Source organism: Spodoptera frugiperda, chromosome 8 (genome assembly GCF_023101765.2).
Source record: "Spodoptera frugiperda isolate SF20-4 chromosome 8, AGI-APGP_CSIRO_Sfru_2.0, whole genome shotgun sequence".
Classification (NCBI taxonomy): Eukaryota; Metazoa; Arthropoda; class Insecta; order Lepidoptera; family Noctuidae; genus Spodoptera; species Spodoptera frugiperda.
In genome coordinates, this window is record NC_064219.1 from 4,244,626 (window position 1) to 4,271,851 (window position 27,226).

General features: G+C 36.6%; 1 protein-coding gene across 11 annotated transcripts in view; it reads right to left on the reverse strand.

Annotated features, from left to right (window-relative positions):
* LOC118275745 (hypoxia-inducible factor 1-alpha) overlaps positions 1 to 27,226 on the reverse strand; it is a 104,523-nt gene that overhangs the window by 18,142 nt on the left and 59,155 nt on the right. For 2 of the 11 annotated variants that reach the window (XM_050695371.1, XM_050695364.1), the window contains exons 7-10: positions 17,866 to 18,010; positions 1,784 to 2,076; positions 1,478 to 1,686; positions 1,087 to 1,393 (exon numbers count right to left, since the gene is read on the reverse strand). In XM_050695371.1, coding sequence (XP_050551328.1) covers positions 1,087 to 1,393; positions 1,478 to 1,686; positions 1,784 to 2,076; positions 17,866 to 18,010 — 954 coding nt within the window. Of the gene's footprint in view, positions 1 to 844; positions 1,003 to 1,086; positions 1,394 to 1,477; positions 1,687 to 1,783; positions 2,077 to 17,865; positions 18,011 to 27,226 lie in introns of all 11 variants that reach the window. The other 9 variants (XM_050695368.1, XM_050695373.1, XM_050695372.1 and 6 more) reach the window with 7 other exon arrangements.

Sequence of the window (27,226 nt, forward strand, 5' to 3'; positions counted from 1 at the left end):
TGGCAGTGAAATGTGACACATACTGCCTGGGAGCACACGCTACAACAAACTCTCAACAAAATACATAACCTTCGGAACAATACTACAACATCACTAAACCTATATCGATGTGAAGTAAGATTACTCGACTAACGTAACTTACAGTAACGAATAAATAGCGATAACCTCTGAGTACTGGGTTAATATTAAAACTATTAATATTGACTGGGTTCCAGCTACGAACATAAGACTGAGTGCGCGGCGGGCCTCTCGCGGTAACTAAGTAACCTAGGAACGATACCGATACTTCACATAACCAACACGATATGCACGTTCAACTTATCCACTAAACTCAACAAACGATTGCTTCAAATATACACCATTAAACTAAATCGTAGGTTCGCTAAACCTATCTAAAACTAATTCTGATACGCCTCGAGGCGCAAGCACGAGATTGCAAGACCGTGGAAGATTAACTAAGCTAACCAGCCCTAGCCCTAAGTCCCCTCGACTGGCCGTCTCACGTTATAGCCCTGCCTCGGCAGACGTTAATCTGGCTCGTGCCGACGCTTATTGTCTCGTAGGACTCCCGCCACTTACAATGCGACTTTCAGTCAGATACTGGTACATGTATACGGTAATATCACAAGTATCGACGGCACTGTATTTAACATTAATTCGTATTAAACCGACCAGACAGTTCTGTGAGATAGCACTGGTATACAGGCAAATAGTTTGAACACTGGACGCGCGTTATCACAGTTTATTTAGAGTCGTGGAGGCGATCGCCTCAGGCTTTTGCTTTTTGTCGCGGCCGGCACTGCACCATGCAGATGTAGCCGGCGTCGACGTCGCAGCCGCTCACCAGGAGGTTCATGAGGACGCTGGACGACTGTGCCGGCGTCGTCGACTGGACCGGTGACGGGCTGCGCTTTATACGCTTTGCGCACGGCTCCTGTTCTTGCTTCATTACTCTCTTGACTCCCGTATCCCATGACGACACACTCCTAATTGGCAGTAATCCTGTTAAAGGTAATACTTGTATTATAAACACCGCAGATATTAGAAAACAATATAATTTTCCATGAGCAACGCCGTATATAATACCTTGGTCAGAGTAAATATTGGTTATGAGATCTTGTGGTGGTGGTCCCGTGGTGGTGGCCGTTAATAGGCGTTGCAGCGCGGGGGCCGGGGAGGTGGTCTGCATCTCTGTGGGCTGTGGCCTTGCCATGCTTACATTGTCAGGCAAGGCACCCCACATCACTGCTGGTTCCAAGACCGGCAGCTCATCGCTGGCCGGGATGAAGGGAGAATTTCCATCATCAATGTCATTATCTGACCTGTTGCTGTCAAATGCATCAAGTGACAGCTCTGTTAACAACGAGGACTGTTCGCAAGACGAATCGTTTTCCTGAAAACATTAATATTATGAGAATCCAATAAAAGTAAAAATGAATAAAATAATATTAAAACACTTAATGAAATGTTGACCTACCTGTGGCTCGGGAGAAGACAACAATAATGAATCTGGCGTTAAAGAGTCTACCGGCGACGCGTTAGCCAAATCATCCCCCAGTAGGCTGCAGTAGTTATCGTTCAGAATGAACTCGTCGAACATGTCGAAGGGACTATTCTCTAGAGGTATACAAGCATCGCCAGCAGTGGGTGCCAAGTGTGTCAGATCTTCCGGCTCGTCTTTAAGCACTGTAAACAACTCGAATGTTATTATCACATCAACAGCAAATGTATAGCAAAGCAATCCTGTCACATGACAGGCAACTAATATAGCAACAACGGATACCTAAGCTTTGGAAGTTCTTATGCCACTCACTTGTAAGTCCCTCGTCTTGGGAGAACATGAGATAGCCTTTGTTCATTTCTTTCTTTCGCGGAGCGAATATGAGCTCTGTGACAGGTATAGGACGCTTCTCCTCCGGATTTATGATGGCGACTATTGCGCCGTTTGGTGTGTGCTCAGATTGGTTCAAAGCCGACACGGGCGCGGGTACAGGCGCCGCTGGGGCCAGCAAGGGCTTCAAGTCCGCGTACTGCACTTGGTGTGCGGCGAACACGTCATCTTTGCACTCGATGCCACTGTGAAAACAAGGATCATGATAACACAATGTTGGCCCCACAGGCCACGACGGCCACAGTGGGTATAGAGTGACATGGTCTACAGTCAACACGTATGAACATAAATGAGATGTACGTCATACAAGTGCCTTGGTATAATGGACTATAAAGTAAACTGCACGGTCATTAGTCAAGAGAGAATCAAACATTCCAATGGTAATCGGTTTTGAATACGTATGAAGTCGCGGGAAGTGTGAATAGCGAAGTACATAAGTACACTAGTTAGAACATCTTGGCGTCGCGGTGTAAGATATACAATAGCTTGTAATCAGTCAACAATATTCAAGGTTGACGTAGGTCTACACTACATGTGAGCTCGATGTCACACATTATGCTACAGATGGATAAACACTAATTTGTTTCACGTCTAGACTAGTCTCTGCCAATGGTAGTTGATGCAAGCCACATGATTCAGAACCACAAACAAGGAAAGTGTCAAAAGGATAAAGTTAACATTAGCTTAATAGCTAAAATTGTTAGCGCTTGGGGAAATAATAAAATTAGAAGACACAATTGTACTGTTACTGGGTATATTAATTTAATAGTAAGTTGGAATGGACACGAGAATAGAAATGCTGATGTAATAAAAGTGAAAAAAGGAAATATGAAAAACGATGCACTATTATCCGTACCTGAGGTAATTAGGATTGTTCAAACAATTAACATGTCTATGTTGAAGACGTTGGAACAAACGACGAAGATATTTTTATAACACAACAAGCTGTACACGAACAGAGAGGAGAGTCATCAATCAACGCGTGCGCACTGTCCCACAGCTGACTCCCGTTTGACCATACTGTAGCGATACCTGATAACGAGATCCCACCAAAACATTGTATGTACTGACGAACAAGAATAGATTATCTACATGTTACGTCTCTAAACAACAATATCTAATAGACGAGGAATTGATATAATTAAAGATCAGCTTTTGTGCGTTGTTCTAATTCAACCTAATTCGATATTCTTCAGTAAGGTATTTTTATGTTCGTCTGGTTTGATTACGATAAAAGCAATTATTTTAATCATATAATTTGCAAACTGTAGTAAATCAAGGTTACATAATAATAATAATAGGAACTATACAACATTTTTTCTTTTCGTTACACCAAAAATGTAATTTTTAGGGACGTCAAATTTTCTTTTTAACAGCCCACAAGAAAGTAATAATGTTCATAAAAAGTCTTGCTTTTAAAGTCTTAAAGAAGAAAATTCCCTTTTTTATTGGCAGTGAGAGCAAAGCTAAAATTATATTAACTTCCAACTGTCTAGCAGTATTGCGAAAAGTTATGGGTTGGGACAAAAGTGCGCGAAATGGGCCGGGGAAATATACCCGAGACTCCTATTTGGCGACCTTTTCTGCACAGATAGATCTTCATGGGTCTTTATTAAAGCGATAACAAGAACATATTAGGATTAATTAATGAACATCCCCCGATCAGATAACCTAAACATTGGCCCTGCGGAACATATTTGCGTCAATGATATCAAAATCAACACTGATACTGATACGCAAATACTTAGGCGATAAAATGTTGTTGACAATAGTTACGGTTCAAGTTTTCATTGACACTATAAATAAAGTCTGCGATGGAAAATTACATATACCTACAAATAATGAGCACTAATTAGTGTTAGGCAGAGCTAAGTAGTCAGTAGTAACATCTAATGTATCAGGTAGCAGAAATCTTCCAGGTTTTATGGATGAACCGATTTCAAATTAAAAGTTGTTTATTTTTCGTTACGCAACTTTTTAGTCATCAGTTTCAGTTTATCACGGCTCATCCACTAACCAAACAGTTATGTCTAGTATAATAACGTCACGTTCCATTATCAAATTGCGTCTGAAACACTGAATCCAGACATAACGTAGGCTAGACAGAAAGTGCTTGGGGAGTGTTTTTATTTGGTCCTTGCATTTACGCAATGTTTTCGAAAGTGAATTTTGTGGGAGTGAGATGGCGGACTGGCAATGTTTTGGGATGGAAAGAGATGTAATGATGGTAGTAACTGCGGCCTTGCAAACGACCTTGCTCCTCGCACCCCCGATCAGACCCCTTGTTTTCTCCAGACCGGCCATTCACCAGGAGTGCGAGAAGGGATGTTGCGCGCGCACCAGAGCCACGAGGTATGCCTATCGATTGAAGGCTTCAGATTCAGATCCTCCGTCTTATAGCAATCAGACACCGCCGAAATATCACCTATTTTATGTGTCTACGTTACAACAGCAGACAGATTTAATGTCGATGAGACTATCCTAAAACTTTACGTAACGCGTAACATTTTCTTCTTACTTTAGTTTATTTTCTTTATTGGGTTGATTTATTTTTTACGAAACATGTCACGTTCCCAAAATTGTGCTTGCTTTCTACTAAACAGAAGACAATTGAACAATCATAATAAATGTCACAGACTCACAGTGTTTTGGTTGAATTTACAATTGAACGGAAAACCCGCTCAATTTTATTGAAGTTAAATGAATCGTTCGATAAATTACATTGAACATTAAATGAAGCTCCTTGGAGGTCTTTGGAGCAACATTGTATTGTAATAAAAGTCGTATAGATACGATTGTAAAATAGAATTCATTACTATCTTAACGAAAGCGCCAATTTTTGTGGACGATGTTTTTATAGAAACAGTAATCTATTAGATAACGAGATAAGATTTCTTTACTAATGCACTAAAATAAACCAAGATTAAGAAAAGATATTACAGTAACAACGTTTCGTAACTGAAAAATTTGGATACAAAGAAATAGAGAACAGCTGTTCGCTAACCTTGACCGTGATACCGTTCAATGGGCAACGCAATTCAACAATTACATGTTCCACGGTCGAGGTCGACTCGTGACGCCTAACACATCAGCCTCATTGGACATCAATTGTCTTAAATACGTTACTCTGTTACAATACTTTGTAAACATACCCAAGACACTGGAAAATTATAAGTTACAATTTTATAAAAGGAAGTCTGATTTTCCTGTTTTGATCGTTTAGTCATTTTACGTGTGAGGTGATGTGTCTGAATCTTACGTGCCAGACATGGTAGACGCAAAATTGATAAATATTTGGTGATTAGTTGCGACAAAGATGGCGATAAGATAAAAATTCTCAAATTAAATTAATAATCTAAGTCAGACCAACTTTCTAAGGCACGCTATGGAAATTTTGAACGATAAATTGATAAAGTGCACTCTATCGAGTCACTTCGTTGTGAAGGGTCATACAATTACCATAGCTCCATGTTTTCTGAGCCGGCAGCGAACAATGTGTACTAAACTGCAAGTCACCAACAGGGTGGCCACTTGTTTGTTAAATCAACAGAGAAATACAAACAGAATTCCAAGCGACTATTAAAGCTGGCGGAGGTCCACATCCACAATGAGGAGATTGCAGCTACCGAAAGTGATTCAATAATGCAAGTTATCAATTTTGTAATACATAGATCTCGGTCGTTTAAATTAAATCAAGTTGGAGAATCAGCATATCGGGCTGGCAATCGAGTAGAAGTGCGGCGCGGGAGTCAAGGCCGGCTCGGTGGCGCGCTTATGTAACCGAGCTGACGGCTGCGGGGGACGGGTACCGCTAAAATTAGCGGGTCTCACACAAACAACACACTGACAAGGCGCATCAGCGCAAACGCACTCGCCACTCGCTCCGAGAATGCATTCACATAAAAATATTAAAACACACGAAAACGACCAAGCTTCACTTACTTTAGTAAACAAATAAACACAATATGCAAGAACCTCGTGCGTTTCCTAAAATCGATATGCCAACACAGCATGAAGATAGGAATCAATATTATGTAAGTAGAATGTTTAGTGAGAACTGAATGCAAGAATATAGACATCGTCATTGTTGTTAATGGAAAAGTTTCGCTTCAAATTCAATCGATCGAAGACTGCGATATTACTTATTTATCGAATTGTCACAGCTTTAAACCACAATCGTTTCAATCAGCGTAAATATTTCTGCTATTAAAATCGTCTATGTTTTGATTATATCACGATTATAGTAAACAGGCACTAGTACGAGAACACATCCACTATTTATGCACTATTCACAGTCACTAAATATCGCACTGTTCCTTACCATGATGCGATAGGCGTATCGATGTGTTGTTAAACAAGTTTGTCTATGTTGAGAGACGCCGGCGTGTTACAGAATATACAGCGAACAGCTGATCGGGAGCGCGAGTTCGTCGGGGGCGGTAGGGTGGTCGCGTAGGGTGTACGTTTGCGTCGAAGTCTGTAGCACGAATGATACGCGCGGCGGCGGCGGCGGCGCACTCGTGACGCGGCCCACCTAAACACATACATTACAACGTCGCGCGATACCAACTGATGATAAATTTTTGAGGATAGCCGGTACGCATTCGACAGCCACGCGACTTATAATCGAGTTCACGAACCACCGGTGTTTCTAGTGGCGCCGATCACGAACAGGTTAATGCGATATCACCTTACTAACGAGTGATACCCACATGGCCGGGATGTTTAGAGCTCTGATAACTGATATCCCATTCATAAAACTGCTGATAAGAAGTGCAAAAAGTTACCGGCATAACAACAAGACACATGGGGCTTCTGCAATTGAGATTTTAGAAACTATTAAGTATAATATTTCTCAAGTCCACTCAGTTATGAACGATGCCCTAGTTACGAAATCTAATTGGAATTGAACCTTAGAAGTTGTTGATCGATTTCGAATTATTATTATTGTAATAAGTTGTGAAGCACTTATTTTAAGAACAATGGCTCCCGGACAGGCCAATGAACGCGACACATTTAAACCCGGTTTGTTTCCTGTTCAAATATAAGTAACATTTTGAGTGCATTAGTTCTGGTGCACTATTCATTATCAGTTTAATTACACAATCTTATTACCTTATCTTTATGCAATGAGTGTTTCAGAAAACATGCATTGCGGTTACCGAGACCTATTTAAGTTTGTTTCATTTTGCAGTAGTAAAAAAAGTGTTATGATATATCGATTTAGCACGTTACACGTGTTCATGTTTATCATGATTTTCGGAATCAAATAAACAGTTTATACGGATTTAAAGATGATGAAGATAGGTACACCTCCCAAAATATTGGCAGTGTTTAATAAACACCTTTTTAACGAAAACAGCATGGCATACTTTTGTCCCGACTTAAGTAATGAAAGCATTCCTCGACTACACAATGGGACTATATGAATTCATGAGGCTTTTTACTATTTCTTCTCCATACGAATCTTAGCTTCAATGATGAACCGACTGACAAATCAAAAGAGCCTGTTTCATGTATGGACTAATTGAAATACAAGTTATGATTTGATTTTGAGAAAAATGTGATATTTTCTCCATAAAATTAAGCACTCAAATTAATTCCCAAAACAGAGAACACAAAATGAAATAAAGAACAAAACAGAAATTATTTTTGCCAACCAGCAGAAGAAGAAAAGGCGACCAATAGTCATTATATCAGTACACATGAAACACTTGCCTCAATCAAGGTATTTGTTGATAAAATGAATAGGTTCACTTTGCCAATCCATCAACCAGCAGACGCAGACACGATACACGATACGTTTGGACGATGAAGCCGCGTTGTTCCACAATTTAGCCGCGTAATTCAACACCGAGCTCTAATGGACCCTGACGATGCCAGATACGGGGCCCCAGCTACTAACGTCCGAACTATGATATTGTAATTTATTGCACTGTAAAATCGTATTTTATGGAGGATTTAACACTTTATGATATTGGTTTAAATGTCTTCATTGGCAATTTCTTGGTCCAATTGATTTATGTCTGTCTATCTGAATGTGACTGGTGACTACAGTAGGAGTTGCAATTGTGAACTGTTCGCTATGGGACTGCTCACGGTTGTGTCGTGTGAATTTCAATGGCAGAGCGTGCGCAGTTCTAACTTCAATGTTTTACAACTATTCGCAATCGTCTGATGTAATATTCTGAAATTATTTTGAGAATAAGTAATTGACTATTATCAAACCATAATAAAATATTTGGGTAGGTGTAAATATAATTAAATTCAATAGCATTTTTGATTACGCTATTGGATTCTCGTTTACCTCAGCAACATCTATTAATAGAACAGATTAATAAGAATCGGTAGTTTTCCTGATACTTAGCACGTACGTACTGTTAAAATACTAGTTTTACTATGTCTATAGATGGATTCGTCACATGTTTTGCGAATTTTAGTGCCTACGTGATGTACGAAACGTTTTCATATCGATCCTGTGGCTCTCACTTTTTTGGAGTGACTAGTGAACTTCCGAGAGCTCGTGTTACGTGACAGAATGCTATCCTGTCCCGCTTTGAGAGTCCCAGTTTTTACCAAAGTTTACTTAAACAAGATTAAATAACCGCAGGCGTGTTTGGCGAGTGACAGCGTGGCAAACAAGTTTTAAAGTATTAATTGGAGAAGTATTATGGCTGACAATTATGGCGGTTAGCATATTGTATTCAAGATGGCGATGCTAATTGGCTTACGAGTTGCAACTTAGCTGTGTTTCGTGAAATTTGCGCTGCGTTTCGCGAGCTGCAAGCTATTGTGCAATTAGGGGCAAAGGAGACCGCTTGTTGGCCGTCGACCCGGCCCCACCCCCCAACACCGGCTTGTTCTGACGGGCTACGTGACTCGGACGTCATTGCACACAGCTTGCATCATCGTCTTCACCATACATAACTGTCATCGATGATTATACACTACCAGATTAGTACAATGTTTTTAAATTAAGTTCAGTTTAATTACAACATTAACAGGAAAGAATAACATGGTTTATTATGCAAACGTATGAGGAATCTACAAGCGTTGCATTAATAATAATACTTATAAAAATATAAACAACGATTAAGTAATCACAAACGCTTCGAAGCATATAATTATGCCTACCGTTTATAAGTGCACAATAGTGCACATCCATACAAATTGTAGTCATCACGATACAAATACATTATGGTAGAAAAAAACATTAATAAAGATATTGTATATCAAATACATGAGAGAGATGTTTCTGGAGTGAACAACGGTGCACTCCCATTTCGGCTGTCAATCATGAATTTTAAAACGGTACAGAATGAGAGCAGTGAAGGTATGCACGCTATACATTACACAGCTGGTGACAAAACAGAAATAAATTGTCCATACATCCCTAATATCTAATCTACACGAAGCCAGCAGGAAGTTTCGATATCAACTTTCTAGGAAAACAACCCCAGAATATTCCAAAACCGATATTTGTTTAAATAAATCAAAAAATGACAAACATAAAGAAAGAAATGTATTCATAAGATGAGATTTATGAAGGTTTCGTGATAGAACGGAAAGGAGTTTGGTAGATAATAAAATAAAACGATTCGCCAGATTCAGCTGATCGAGAATCTTTGGGGGCTCATGAAAATACTGCGGTGAAATAACAAACGAAGCGTCTGGACCAGAAGACAGTGATTCACGATCGTAAAAACTGTTAAATGTATAGAGGACTTGATCTAGTCTGTGTTAAAGCGATAAGAACGTTGTTACAAAATGAAATTGGAGAACTTGATTTAATGTTCCTACAAGCAAAGTATCTATAATTAAATCAGTTTTTTTTTATGGTATAAGCTGGTAAACGAGCAGACGGATCACCTGATGGTAGGCAATCGCCGCCGCCTATGGACACCCGAAACACCAGAAGCGTTACAATTACAAGTAAGTTGCTGGCCTTTTAGGGGTTAGAAATTTAAGGGTTCAAAGGTATCACTCCGGTCGTGCCGAAGCATGGCTCTCCCACACTTTAAGTTGAATTCTGGTAGGAAAATGCACGCTTTCGCCAGTGAATATTGTATTTTTAATCGATCTATTTCTGAAAACTATCACATTAGAAGTCAACGACCACACTGATTAATATTTATAGCTGTATTTGTCATAGCCAGGTGCTATAGTTATTGGAACTCAAATTATAAATAAATATAAGGATAATGATACGTGCAGAACCTACAGAACTATAGTTAATTGTAAGTAGGTACTCAATAAATAAACTAGTAATAATGGTCGTGACAGGAAAAGGCGTTTTTGGAAACGTACATATTTCGTAATTTGAAGAACATTAAGGGACTATCAGAATAAAATAGGTTAAATGTTTCCATTACACCAACTATTCTCAATATTACACCAACAAAGCACATGGTAACATTTATCGCCATCTCTGTATAGATTTAGACCAAAGTCAAAATCTATTTCAAATAGACCAGGAAGGCACTTTTGGACGTCATGGCAAATATAATAATATTAATAACGATTATATTCATTAATAGATGTCCAATTTAAGTATTAAATATAAAAGGCAAAGATTCTTAATTACTATCAATTAAAATATAAGCGCTAACCTGTTTAAGCACACAGGTATTTTATTTTTTCCTTAGAATGAGGCGTCAATTTCGTTTATGTTGGCATGCAAGCGCACATGCCCGTACTAAAGTCAATATGCAGTATTTTTGAATTAGGCCAACCGATCTGGATACGGGTCTGCAAATGATATGGGCACTCGAGCTAATGAAAATTTGCTTTTATTACAACATGTAGAAGATTGAAAGTTCAACAAAGCAACGCTGACATTATAGCATGTAGCAAAGTGATTTTACTGCAGCAAATACGAATAAAATCGTCTTTTATGTTACTGAAGATTTACAAAGTTTTATACCCTCTACCGACCCCGAATAAATCTTTGAAGGACGGTTAACATAAGTAGGCCTACAAAGGGCGGAGATGACGTCACATCGGCTGACCCTTTAGAAACCACTTCCACTCGTAAAGCAGTTTTATCATAAGGTTCACTCAAACGAGGTTGTAACAGAATATTCGTGAGAGTATTCAATAATGAAGCTGGAGAAACTAGGTGAAGATACATAAACGTCTAAATATAAGCGAGGTGAAAGAATTTCTAGCTGAAAACACAAGTCAAAGGCAAAAACATTTTGAAAGGTTTCAGATTATGTCAGCCGAGGAACAAACGGCGGGAGCGGGACACCCACGCGTCTCATTCAAGCTTTAACTAAAATTGCAACGTACCTATGTAGGTACTCGGTAGTAGGAAGGTGGGGTGAACGACCTAGGGTGGGAGGAGCGGTGCACTCGACGGAGTTGCATAAACCGTCCGACGACCGCAGAGCTCCGCATAGTTTCCAGGCAATATTGGTACAACGTCAAATTCACATGGATAACAAAAACAATCCTAATAGATTGCTCCTTTTGTATACCTAAACGAACGATAATGAATTGAAAAAAGCAACTGAAAACTTGATTGTTTTCTTTATTACCGCAGAAAATAGATTTGTAGTAGAAAAAACAATTGAATTGTTCATCAACGTGCTACAGCTGCAAATATATAAATAACTCTTAGAACTAAGAACTAAAGATAAGATCCAATCGTTAAAATAACTGCTATGCTATTAAAACTAAACAATGATGCAACGTTTGATAAAGCAGTATTTGTATTTAAGCAAGTCCGTGTTCAAAAACAAGATAAAAACGTGTGCAAAACGGACCATGGAATTAACGAGACGGTATACTGATTGGAAAAATCAATAATAGGAATGGAATATGTCGTTTTTTCTACAACCGGTTGAATTAAACAAACAAGGTGACATTGTTTGTAGAATCAAGTACAAAATTATTGTTTAAATCCACTATTTGAGTTTTTACCTAAGTAGTTTTTCCAGTTTTGGTCTGAGACAAGTTTGTCTCATATTCAAATTAATATTTAGTACAACACATCCAAGACATAAAGTGCTAAATATAGAAAAAAATCTAGGTGTGTCCCTTTATATGCAATGGATACAGTTACGTGTTCTCGCATTGACCTACATGCGGTGTGAAAATAAATTGCGGTGCAATGTAACACACGACAAAGATATTAAGTCATGTGAATGTCCAGGTGTTGCCATGTACTCGATCTCAATGATAAGGTCCTGTACTAAAGCATTATCTTGATCGCACCAACGCTGCACTTTAAGCACATTCACTGAGCAATTACCTTCGCCATACAAAGTACTTAACGATACTAATTAATGTTAATAATGAAGATATTGCTTCGGCTATTGAGGAAAATATGTTCTCGAAAGTAAATAATAAAGAAATAACAGTTGATAATAATCTACGATTTAACATTGATAAAGGTAAAACACATGCAATAGATCTTAAGACCCTGCCGAGCATACAACATATTAGATCATGTCTAACAACAGGTGGACCCATTCACTTCACCTCTAAGTCCAACTTGACACAATTCAACACAGTAAATAATCCCTCTAAACGTGCTACAAGTACAAGATATTATGTAACGAGGGTAAATTCACTTACAATAGCCTGATTAACATAGCCTAAACCAACAAAGGACGAAACATTATGTTTTGCTGACAGAGCCAAAACATTTTTTCAAGGTTTTGGTAACGAGCGACGATTGGACGTTTAAAATGCAATAGTAACTGAGATAATATTATCGTAGTACAGATAATTAAATAGAAAATTAAACATGGAGGATAAATGACATAGCAACCAACACCCGAGATAACCCCAGATGCAGCTGATGTTGATGCTCATACTGTCAGTCCACTATCAGCTGTAGCTAACGATGATAAGATAAATTTTCCATCAACGTTGTCCAACGTACCTAATAATAAGCTAATTTAAATTAATGGCTAATAAGTTGAAGAAATAAGAACTAATGAGTACGAATTAATTGACACTTATATAATACAAGTAATTAAGAAGATACAAGTACCTACGTACTTAAAGATAATAGTGCAAGAAATAGAAAATGTTTTGCTAGCAGTTTCACATTATAGCCCTAGGTCAAGTTTGTTTAGGAAACTCGTGAGAGTATTGAAACGTGATAAAACGTGCTGGTGCGTGACGGAAGAATAAGTAACAAATCTCAATCACATCATCTGTCATTACTTGAGTTTGATTTTTTAATTTGTAAAGTTCCAATTAATATGTTGATGATAAATAGCTGTAGGTTTAAAAATAAAAATGGTACGAAAATAATATGAAGTTCCGTGTATAAATCTGATTTACCATTGTGAAATAAAAGAATCACTGTGCTACATAAGTCGATGACACAATAGGCTTTTTTATCGTGTTCCCGACGTACGTCACAGATGATGCAAATCGTTTTGATATTGATGTCGCTGAAGGAGTATGATTTGGCGAAAAAAATGGGTGTGTCGGCACACGCCCAGTTTATAAATAGGTACAGATTGTGTAGTAGGTATTGAGGTGTCGTCAAGTAGACTTTTTATGACGAACTTGGAATAGCTCTTATTCACTATAACTTTGAAAGTCTAGGCATAAAAGTAAATGGAAGTATTGATGGATGGTAAGGAGAAGACAACCGTAGATTGATAGATAGACAAATTATACCGATCATAAGTAACTTTAAGTAAAGGCATGAAAAATATTCGTAACGCAAAGCTGCAATAATTCTAAAAGTTGATTTTGAACCTAACATACAAGGAAAACGCTTCACACATCAAATTACCATCAGTGATTATGTACACGTTCATCAAGATGCTGTGTTTTTGTCATAAAAACAGTGATTACATTAAAATCATCTTCCTAACACGAAATCGTAACAGAAATAATGATTTATAAAGATGATTATTTGAAATAGGACTTTATAATGACGAATACAGAATGATCAAGCAAGAATCATAAGGATATAGCATGATGATTAAACAAATAGTGACAATTTCAAGGCTGGCGTAAGAGGAGCAAAGTCTAATTTAGGAATTGAGGTAAAGCAAGTAATAATACCAGCTGACGAAGAATTCACACGTGTAAAAACATTCACGAGTTATTTATGTAAGGAGACCCTTTGTTACATGTTCAGAAAAAATACAAAGTTAATTTTGTCCAACTTGAGTTATGTGGGGCTACAGAGACAAATAGTAGCTGAGAACATGACTGACATTAAAGGCTGTTGTTTGATAGCGGTATTCCTAGGTTATAACATCGTCTAAAACTTGGTGGTTTTACTGATGATTTAATAGCAGATCTTTCGATTTTTATAGCCCAATTTCAAATTTTGATTAAATAACGAAAGATGATGATAAAACTAATTTCCTAACTAAAGGTAAAATCAACACGAAGAGAATCTAAGTTTTAACCAAACCAGTTTTGTAGCTACAAAGATATATTGTTAATTAAGACTGTTAATTGCATTCCTAAGAAAACTTCTCTCACTTTAGACGGGCGTTCAGAAAATTACAATGTTTTCACACAAAGACCACAATTAAGTAAATGTTAGACTTATTGCTGTGGAGGATTTGTAATTTGCTTTTCTAATTTATTTAATCTCTTTCTGTTGGAAAGATGCACATTTTCAAGTGTCGAATAGAGTAAGACTACACTTGTCTTTATTTTATTTTTTTGAAGTGGGCGAAATCATTCGAAGTCTTCTGCTAACTTGAGTGAGACCAGACTTTTATTGACTAAAAACCACCCCGGCCTCGTTCCTACACCTGCTTTAAGCCGAAGCCCCAGTAAACCGGCTAGGTGGTCCGCAGCTCCGGATCTTTATATTGGTCTACATTATAAATTGAGATAGTTTGTGTATTTTCGTAAAGTTCATAAAGACATGATCGTAAATTATATGCTAGTAGTCAAGTAGTGTGTAGTTTATTCCGGTATAGCGGATAATAAAATTAAATATCAACAAACACATTACACACGGTTCGTAATAGATAAGGCAAGTGTTAACCAAAACACGAATGAATGTTTTTCACGGCCTACAGTTTGTAAACCACGACACTAGCATCTTGAGAACGGAATGATAAGTGATCGTGACCTCTGAACACATTGAGTAATGCGGAATATTTTTTATTTAATCACAATTTTTAACTACACCTAGTGTAGTTAAAAATTGAAGGTGAAGTTAAAAACCTTAATTTTCTTTCAAACTGATACTTTAGTCGATTTGGGTTCGATAACCAGAATAATTGGCTTGTCCCCAGTTACAAGGGCTAATAGTTATTTCTTTTTATAATAGAATAGTGTAGTAGTATGTCTTACAAAGTTTCTAGTTCGTAAGTTTCTTGAACGTGGTGTCGTTGTTCCCTAGTGAATAATTTATCATCAGAGAATGGATAGCGAAGAAAAGATTTACGAATGTACGGAGAAATCCTTGACCTTCCATTTAAATAACCAGTAATGTTAATTTTATCACCCACAAATCCAAATGGTTCTTACATAATATTATAGATGTCTGCCAAATCGATTTTAAAATAGATTGCAATAAACAGTGGCGAACTGATCTAGACGAAGCCACAAAAAATAATGAAATGGAAAGGTCTAGTGTGGAAGCGATGTAAAAAGCAAAAAAGGCGGAAAACACATAACAATCCGCGTGACCTCAAAATGTTAACAGCTTTCAAGCGGAGGGATCGTGGGCTGTAAACGTGATGGGACTCACTGAACTTATAGAGAAAATGAATTCCACAACCAATGCAGAAGTGAAATGAAGAAAACTGTGATTGAATTATAAGAATAACTGTGAAACAGAAAAAGAAATAAACACAATTTGAGACAAACAAATGCTATTAACAATGGTTGTTGAGAAGGTTTGACAAAAACATTTTTTTGTTTCAAGTATGGCTGAAGTGACAAAGCTCTATAAAAGAAAAAACATCGTAAAACTGAAATGAAATGTGCTAGACGTTACAAACAGACGTTTTGAAGAAACATTCAATAACTGTAATTGAATTCTAGACTTAGATTTTAACAGAATTCTGTGAAATATATGCCGATCCAAATTGATTTAAATAAAAAGTTCTCCGTATCAAATATCAGTCATTTGCTCGAGAGTAGCTATCGGAAAATTCTTTTTCACGGACAATTGCACTTCGCTCAAATACTTTTTACGAGATTAAAGATGTGACGAAAATAGAATGAGAAATTAGATAACATTTTTCGTTGATGGAATTTATATAAAGCGTAATAAACACTGAAGTAATAAATTTTATAGTTAATATCCGACAGTTATTATCTTTGAATATAAATTAAAATTAGGTTGGTGAGGTTTCTGGAAAAGGAATTATTATCTGAAGTTTAGAAGAAATCGAATTTATATTAGACGAGAAACTTAGAACAACTGAATTAAAATAATTTGCTTACACAAGCTAAGAAACGAAGCATAATGAAATCACAACAAACGATTAAAACTCGAACATTTAGATGAGTTGAATATTTGCCAATTTAGGAATATTAAAAGATAGAATTGAATTAAATTATTCATGTATAGCAAAGGACGAAAATAGCATATTTAATAAGCAGTAAACAATAGACGAAAATACCTTTCCGTATGTAAGAAGAGAAACAGATGTTGGTACAATGTTGCTAAAACTAATTCAGTTACAGACGTGCCAAGTGTCGTGTGAGTATGATGAGATCTAAACGCCAAAATGGCTGTCCCTGACACACAGTTAATACGGCAGGTGTTGTTCGAACGTACAATGAACATGTTCATAACATTAACGAGAATCGAAACTAGGTTATCACATAGTGATTTGTTTGATATGATTGCCAAAACTGTTATTAAAGTCTACTACTGATACTAAGTTGTTTTTGAATCGCAGTACTATCTCATTGACTACGTAGATTAAAAAAATAGCAACACAGGTAACCATAATAATGAACCAAATGTTTTCTTAAAAGAACTTATTGACATTAGCAATGTTCATTACGCTATACAAAAAGATCAAGATTGAAACTCGTATAAAGACCTAAACGACACACATAATCGCAAATGCGAAGCCTAAAAAGATTTATAACTAACAATATGTCTTACGAAAAACCCAATAGAACCTGGGTTAAATGTAGATAAGTCAATATGGAGCGTGAATATATCTAATATTGAACGAACTACTTTACAATTTGACTCGTGAGAAATGTAGTATCCACAAAGTATGATTCCTGGTTTACAGGTTTTATTGAGTAAATTCTGTGTAAGATTCCATACAGGCGTATAGGGTTTCAAGGACCTGGGTTACTGGGAAATTGTCCAATAAATAGTGTAAAAGGAATCGTATTCAGTTTCTTTCATGGTAAGCATCTTTTCTTTGTTGTAATTTATCTCTCTTTGCTAAAAATATTTTGTGAAATTTTATGGAAAATTACAATAAAAGAAATACCGTTTCCGATGTTCTTCGCGGAACAAATTATGCAATAATACTCAGGCATAACGGTTTCGCGTACTTATTCAAATATTTAGCATAATGTTTTCACCCAAGGCAACATATAATATCGAATCGTTATGAAATTTTACGACGTTTCTAGGAAACTTTAGCGTCAGTTTTATGCCGTCTCTACTTTTATAGTCCAGACACAAATTAACTTAGTTAATTCGCAAATAGATAGTTATTAAATTAACGAAAGTGCTCTAAACGAGGTTGAGCCGACGCGATAAGGCTTTTACGCAAAAGATATGGTCGCTTACGAGCATTACACTGGCAATCCTGTATGTACAAACCATAATGTTGTAAAACGTATGACGATAGACCAGCCTGACCTTAATAACAGGGAATATAATGAACCTTATGCAATACATAATAGAGAAAACTTTACTTACCTTAATATATTCAAGTCTTTTATTAAAATCATCAAAATTGTTATTAATATTCCTGAAATGGACACTGAAAATACAGGAGAAACACATATAGACAATGATAAAGATTTTTTCTTATAGCTAGACCTACCTGATGACGTAGTTCACGCAGACGACGCTGATGGGCTTCTGTTGCTTGTCGGTGATGACGGTGGCCTGGGTTTGGACCCAGGCGAACCCACCAGTTTTGGCGAGGAACCGATAGCGCCCAGTCTCGCATTGCCCCTTCGAAAACACTGCAACAAAGATACTCATGTTACATACATACAAACATACTTTGATCTGAGCTGCTTTGATGTGTCGTGTTTGTAGGAATCTATTTCCTCCTGTCAATTTAGCTATTGATTTGACTTCCATTATTCCCTATGTTGCTACATTGGTATTGATTTCAGTTTACGAAGATTGGACAATTTCGCCATACGCTGTTCGTTTCAATTGCATAATGGAAAGTATTGAATAATAATACTTCGCAACATATCAATAACATACCTAAATATCAGTCATGGAATCACTAACGGCTGATTAGCTGATAAAAATAATTAAGTAATAAGATAACTATGGGCTTGGCAAATAACAACTCAAAAATAATGCGAGAAATAAACTGGAATTAAGAGCAGATTATACAAAAATGGAATTAAAACATAACAATCGATTGGAACAGTGTACAACAAAATAGACGTAAAAAAAATAATGTAGATAGTTCCAAATACTCTACTGCTGATAACAGTATTATTTTAATACAAAATTTCGTTAGGAATAATAAGAAATAAAGATTAGACAGTAAAAAATAAATGTTCAAAGCTGGTTCTGAGAATTTCACATAACATAATATAGTGAATGAAAATAATATAGTTACAGATCGTAATAAGGATGCCCAAGACGCCATTATACGCCGCAAGGTACACGCGATTGTGCCAATTACGTTTTAAATTGAATAAAATCAAGCTACGTACAGCATTGACCATTGATAACCAGTCATAAATTAGAATTCAATTACTGATATAAAATTGAATGCGGAGATTTAGAAGAAAGACGGTGAATTAAAATAAATAGTTACTATGAATATACCACACACATGTATTTTAATAGAAAATACTATTTATAACTAAGAATAACGTAGTAACGCGTTAGATTTTGACAACACTACTTCTGGCAAGAGCATGAACTATTCACGTCGAAAGAAAACAACACCAGTTCAAGCGCACTTTGATTCAACACCAAAATAGAACAATAATCCGTTGGAAGCATGATAAACATGAAGAGTCAATTACAAATCGATATTCAAGTGACAAAATTACGATTTTGTGCCACTTGGAGTTATTTTACGATGAAGATAACAAGCTTCGGTTTTCCGTCAAGACACGAAACCTCTAGTCGAATCGGTATACCTTCGGTTTACGTCACCGACAGTTCTCATGTATAAGAACAATATAAAGGGTAGAAATATATATTGGATCAACGAAAAATATTTGGCTTTTGGTCCAGTACAGTGTAACAAATAAGGATTAATTTTGTCGGCATAGAGCACAAGGATCCTAATAAAAGCAATCCTTTTGGGTCCAGTTAATTCTCTGTGTGATATTAAGTCGGAACAATTTTTCATGGATGAGAGTATAAAGGGCTCTGATTAATAGTTTATTTAGTGTCCCGTAGCGCGTGAAGTACAAAATTTATGACTAATAATTATTACAGGAAATGTAAAATGGGTTATGATGGTTAAATAAAAAATACATTCGAAATTCCAGAGGGATTAAGTAATGAAATGGAATTAAACTAATCATATTCAAGTCCATTAAAAAGCAAGAAAAAAGTATAAGAGGAAAATACGGTTAATCGTATACATCGCTGATTCGTAGCTTGCTTGCAGAAAATTTCAATTATGAAGTTATTTTTCCAACCTCACCATCGTCCTAAAATTTTGCTAAATTGTTTCGTAAAAATGGTAGGTGTTCAAGCATTTTTATATAAGTATGCAAAGTTGCAAACCTTTATCTGTCCGTCTGCCGCACATTTATTCATGTTACGGATGGTACTCTGGGTATTTACGCAATGTAATCCATAAATATAAAAGAAGGAAAAATGTTTGATACAAAAATAAACTTCTGGCTTTTAAAAACTGTTGAATTTACGATATGAGTGAGTATACAGCAGCTATAATATTTGGCAGATGGAAGCCAAAATAAATAGTAATAGATGACGATTAAGACGATATTGATTTTCAAGTTTTTATATGTTTTATGGTTAACAAGATATTTATCTTTATCGCTGAGCACATACTTGTAAGCAAACATCAATTTAGTACTAAACTATTGTGAGAGATAAAATGGATAACAATTGTTCAGAAGTTTACCGATACAATCGAGATAAGTATGCCATAAAATATTGAAACTAAAATCGTAAACTGCCGAATGTCTTTCAAAGAAACATTAATACCTTAAGATAATTTACCATTACTCTTCAGACAAATGAGAAAATTGTCTGAACAAGTCAACGAAATATCTCAAATTCCAATAAGTGTAGAATGTACTCCTTGGCCCAAGAAGTTGAAAACTATTTCGACCAACGATGTGTTACTGGGAACGGATATGGCGTGAGTTAGTAACGTAAGACCCAAAAGGAAAGGAGTCACGCGAAATACAGACGGATAAAAGAGCAAAGGCTGATTGCTTTGTCGTAAAAAGAAATGTTGTACTTAATCCACTCCATAGCAGTTCTATAGCTCACGTATGCTTACGTCATATAAGATAATTAAATACGTGAAGTGCTTGCTGAATAATTAACAAGGACGTGCTATAGTAGTTGTAAATAAAATACTTATTGTGATAGAAAATACTATTCCGCCATAAAAGGTAGATGACCAGACAAAATATGACTTTAAAAACAAGACCGTGCTACATAAGAGTAATTAAGATCTTAAGCCGATGCAAATTCTTATGTCCAGCTAAACGGAAAAGTTGGACGAATGCCAGTTCAGCGGATAGCAACAAGCACTTGTAAAAACAAAGAAATAAATTTTATTGCTACCGAAATACGTGAGTGCATGATATAATTAAACAATAGCAAATTGTTGCGATGAACCGCAAATGCATTCCGTTGAGGCAACGCCTATAAATTCACGATGCCAAATAGACTCGACGAAAACAACATTGCAAATGCAATATGGCGCCATTGGCAGAAACAGTTCGGTACATTTCTATTATGATGGAATATAAAAGACATTTCATTAGAAGGAACACGAAAGTGAAATCGATGTAACGACTCGATAGAGACGTAATGGCTTCGTAATAAACATGACAAGGCACTCTAGAACTACTAGCAAAAATACCTAGTCATACTAAGCCCTGCTCTATAGCCTAGGCAGAATGAAAGTTGTCTAGGTATTAGCTTAACCCTGTACACAAAACACTAAACTTAATGACCTTAGCTTACACACAACAAACTAGAAAAGTCGTTAAAACTAGTACAAGCGTTTACTAGGTCAATGTAAATTTTACAATGAATTCAGTGAACACTACAGTACAAGTTTATAATAAGTACTCTTTCATTTATTATCTCGTCAAAGATATAAAATTGTGGATGGAAAGAATTAAGTGCTAAAAAGCGGCTATCAAACTTTAAAAGAGGCGATGAAATTTTTATTACGAAAAAGTTGCAAACCAGATGAAAGATACGGAAAGCAGAGATGACATCTCAGTATTAAATGTGATTGTTAAGCCAAGGATACACTAGGGGACAAATGTCCCACGACATGTCAAGAAGAAGCCGGCTGACATATATGGCGACAGCACGCGACGTATGTTCACAGCGATGTCAGACGAAATCGTGCGACTTCACGAAACTTTACCTGACACACCTGACTTATGTCTGCAGCGACTTCGCTCAAAGTCGCTGGCGACACGTGTCGCAGGACATTTTTCCCAAGTGTACCCTTGGCTTTAAGTGCCTTTTTATTGTTCCGATAACTGACGATACGCGAAAAAGGGCGGAGTTAGTACAACGGATAATGCGACGTACTACAATGAAACTATAAAAGCGAATACCAGACCAGGGTCGTCGAACCAAGGGCCATGTAATGCGAACCCGCCTGATAGTAACGCTGTCGACTAGAGGCTTTGCTGACTAAGTACACGAACATAGCTATACTAAAGGACATAATAGATGCTTAAGTTTAATGTTCGAGAGCCTGTTAGTCGCCAGATTCGCCTGAGTGCGTATAATATTTTATGAACAGGTTCGTTTCTGGGATATAATGAATCTGCCCATATGTTATTATTCAGCTTTAAATGAAAAGACGGTATGAGATGACACAGGCATTTAATCTGATTACAATTTGTTGAAAAGATTCCTGCATTAGAAATATTTTCTCGCTGTGTGTGGGTTTCGTTCCAATGACGAAGATTAACTAAATGAGATAGTTATAAATATCGTATCCAGGTTCTATAAAAATGTTTAGCAATATCCACGTATGTATCTATCGTCAGACTACGATTAGATAAAGAAATACACACTCGTAAACGCTCCCATTGTAATATAATCCCAGAAATTATGATTCATCGACACTGTACTGATAATTATTATTTGCAGTCGATATCGATACGTAATGTAACAACGAATTTCCTGTTACTAAGCAAGGACATCTACCTCTACTCTTGGATTGATTCCTTGAAAATATTACATTTGGAAAATCCCAAAATTTCGTCATTTTAAGTAGAAGGGAAGCCTTATTCAGCAGTGGACGTCCTGTGGCTGATATGATGACGATGATGTTGATGATGATATTAATTTTATAGGTCATGGAAATCAGAATAAAACGAAGACATATAGATTGATTCCTTCGAACATTTAGACATTGTATTCATCCATGAGCATTATCCAAAGCGCGAGCGATTGATCTGACAGACAACAAAGTGCCCTAAATACGGACTCCGTTCAAACAGGTTAACAGCCAAGCAACATGAAGTAGGAAGGTCCGGGAACATCAAGGGTATGTTATCATAGTCATGGTTAATCTAACTATAAATATAGGCAAAACAAAAATGTGTATGACGATAATTGAAGATTAGCTGCAAATGGTACATGACCTATGACTATGAGTAGCAAGCGATGTTTCCGTGAAAGATAACTCTAGATCCAGTGGCAGGGTCAGTTTGTTTTAAGAACCTTTTACAGGTTTTCAAAACACGATTCAATTAAATAGATAACTTGTAATCTCTCTCTATGAACGATGCTATTAAAGTCATGTTTGACGATTTAATTGAAGTACTCTTCAGCACAGAAAAGTTTCTGGTGAATGCATGAGAATTTAACGCTAAATTAAACAGTTCAGGGAACATTAAATATTTTAGGGACCATATTAAGGTTCACATTAAGCCAATGATTAACTTAGTCATTAAAAAGCAGTAAAATGAGCATAACATACAGTTAAATGAGGTTGAATGTGTTGTAAAAACGTTTTTGCTCTGGGAGTGAATTATGCTTTAATAACATGAGCGCATCGAGAACTCTCCAGTCTGCTAAGTAGGACAGGAAAATAAACCTGAGACAGAAGTCAACGCTCGGAGAATGAGTGAAGTAATGAAAATTTCAGAGGGTATGTACCTCAGTACTACATTATTCATAAATTCTAGTCCATAGTTGATTTAATTTCATGTTGTCTTTAGCAACGTGTGTAGATGATACCGTTTGGAATTTACATTGTTCCAGAAATGGTTCATGAAGTAAATCGAAAATATTGTTTGGTGCTAACATTATCGGTTGTGGTATGTTTTGCAACAAATCTTTGAAGTCAGAAGCAAGTTACAGGCGCGGACGGAGTAAATCTAACAATGTTTGTTGTTCCAGTCCATAATTTCACGCCGTCTTTACGACCTTTGGTTCCCGTCGATTACGTAGGAGCAAATAAAGTCATTTTATTACACCGAACAATAAAGATTTAGGTACGTGATATTTTATAGAATCACGATTTACAGAATGTTTGCACATTTAAAATATCACCACATTTCTCAGAACAAAAACGTTTTCACATTAACGACAGCAATTAAAATGAAAATACCTTTTTTAACTTTTATGTCACAAAATTAATATGTGCCAACTGCCAATTAGTCAAGATGTAGTGAGTGAATAACCCAATTACATTAATCAACGGTGAATGAGAGTTACCATCAACAATGTAATGAGGTAATTCAGGGCATGAATTTGTAAAGTATAATAAACACAGGATGTATATGTTGTAAGGGAAAGAAAGAAAAACCATTTATTCCATATGCTAAATAAATAAGTGACATATACAGTTTACACAGATATTTGTAAATACAAAAGATTTTATGAAAAAATAAATTGCTCAAGTTTGCGGTGAAATGGGACCAGTTCAGCATGAGCATGGGCTTTTGAATAAGGAAAAATAAAACTGAAAGTAACGAACAATATCAGTAAAAGCAGACTAGGAATGGTGAATCCAGATTTCCAGAAAACTGTAATTGTCGCAATGTAATAGTGTACCGCAATACTCGTAACCATAAACGTTCAGAAACAATACTGGTCGAGATTAAAGTTGTTTTAAAAAGGGCCAACGAACTGTTACCAGATATTACAATAAGTAAAATATTGTGATTTTATCTTGGTTTAATTTATAGCACATAAAGTCTGGAGGGTTAACGTCCTTAGTAGTAAAATAGTAAAGGACGCAGTCGGATTCAAATATCTAGAACTAGACTGTATAAATACGGCATCATCTAGCTAAATTTCCCAGAATTCACTGAAGTCAGTAATCTGTTTGTCGTACACAGAGTTACTTAACCCAGTCCTTAGAAATTATTTTCGGAACAAAATTGTTACTAAGGAATAGTTCAAGTCTCTGAGTAAGGCAGCATGAGTGTTAGAAAAATCTAGAGAAGTAGAGAGTAGCGGGAGCACGTAAATATTCCCGGGGCGACACAAAACAATTCTGGACACTCGTAAAATTTGTTGCCGCTTGTTATCTCGCTCTGGACAGAAATGAGAAACTGCCAAATAGTGGCCAGCGGCTAGATATACGATATCAACAAGGGATAACAATAAAACCAAGACTTGTTGAGACGACTTTTCCAAACACAGTTTTGAATTCAATTGATATACAATAGATTAAGTATAAAATATACAATTTGTTGATACAACGGATGAATAGAAGCCTAACAATAAGGTTAGATTTTTATGAACGCTGTCGAATATGTTAGATACAAACCATGCATGTCAAGTAATTTAATAAACCCAATTCTATCTAAAACCTTTTGTATACGGGTCGCCAATTTCATGGGCGGATGGTCCAATTGTTAAGGCTGGTAGACTGCAATCTACATTGTCCTTTAGATTCCCGACGTCAAACGATATTTGAAAACGATATTATTCACCATACAACATGGCCTCTTGAACGGTGAATGAATTAACATGTTTTACTTCAGTTCATCTTTGATTCATAAATACATTATAACAAGCTGTAATAAAAATGGTATGATACACAATCTTATCAAGAAATTATTAGATTTATTAGATACAATGTAAAATTTCCTATAGATAATAATTATCAAAATCCATCGAGACGTTCCAAAACCGATGATGATAGAAATGGCTGAGGACACAAAATTTCTAAATTTTCACAGAGAGGGTTAGGAATGTGCCAATTTGAATAATCCGAGCGTAACAAGAACGTGGATAATGCGGCGTTCGTACGTCTGGGCACGTAATGTGAGAATATTAAAACCCCATGTCCGATAATAGGGACAAATGGTAATAGAAGGCTTTGACAAAACCTTCGCATAAGGAAGTATGATGAATATTATACTATAGATAGTTAAAATCAATTTATTGAAAGACATTATGGGAAAGGAGATAAAGGTCTTGACTTTTGAAATATTAATTGATACCTCAAATACTTTACAAGAGAAAGATGGATAAGTAGAAAACCACCGCTGAAGTTCAATTTATAAAGATGGAATTGTGTTTATAGGTATTCAATGAACTTAAATGAACTTAGCCACTTAATCATTCAAGCATGTGAAATTCAATTTATACCTCATGTCTTTCTTTGCAAATTCTTTCCTTATCACGCTATTGTTTAGTGGCACGTTTGATGACGTATATGTTACGTCTGAACGGTATTTTTATCGCCGCCTCGACCTCTCATAGATGCCCGAAGGTCTGGTGGTTTCATTCTACAGATGTTTTTGGCTGACATCAGCTGAATGCCAACTTCTGTTGACTAGAGTGGATGAAAAAACTTGAAAGATGCAAAATAAACCGGTTCCTGGTTTTATTTTTGGCTTGCCGATGGATTGGGAAGCCAAAATGGTGTGGGCACCAATAAATACGTCCGCGTTTCTTCTTCGTAACAAGGAATATATCGAAACAAATAGTATCATATAATTTATCATTACGTACTTCAGTGTCAGTTAGCAATTACATATGCAACCCGGTCAATTGAACCAAGGCGGTATTCATTTTAGTTCGTTATCGATATCCGTCACCTTCCATCCTGACCCTTTATGTCTTTGAATATAAAACTTGGAAAGAACACGTGCTTTCCATCATTAGTTGGGTTACATAAAAGTTTGAAAGAGAAAGTTGGCAGATGGGCCAATTGGGATAAAAATGTTACCTAAATGAATCACTTTACAAGTTCAAGGTTGGTTAGTTCGGAGTCGTGATCGGCACGTGAACATGTGAATAGTCTAGTAAGTACTGCATTATCGGCCTATTGTTGTACGTTTATCACTTTATTACATGATAGTAACAACTGTACACCAGATAAAACTAGAATCTACGATGATTTATGATATAATGTTAGTAAAAATATACGATAGATGTAATGTGAAGCGTTTTCGGTTTGGATTTTTGCATCTTGTTATAACAACAAACTTTGGCGAGCGGTCCACATCTTCAGATATGTGCGTCGTCACACGCGTTTATTTCAACAACATCATGTGACTGTGAGTTCAAACGGAGGGGGGAGTTTATCTAGGATCATTTTGTTATTGTCCACTTAAAGGATGGGATAAGATTTACCAGCGTTCAATTGGATAAAGCCCCTCAGTTGTCTTTAGGCAATTATGTTGTGCTGCTGTTGTTTTTACTTCTTGTGACTAAGTGTCGACGCGATTGTTTGTAGTGTCAGTGTAGGTGGGTTATTATCTATCACGCGCGTTGCACGTGTCGTGTTCGTGCTGGTCGCTTCTTTTAATCGTCGGTATTGATCAGCTGTTACCGCGCGATACTTGACGAACGGCCATGACCCGCGTCGTGGCGCTCACAATATAATTTGCGCTGATTGACATTTAAGACCCTTGAAATGCTATCACTTTATCAATGTCGACGACAGGAATTCGGGTATTGCCTATAAAACCCTATAAACACAGTACCTACATCAAGTGACGACTGGACAGAGCCTCGACTCCGAGATTTTCGGCCATTCGTTTCTTTCC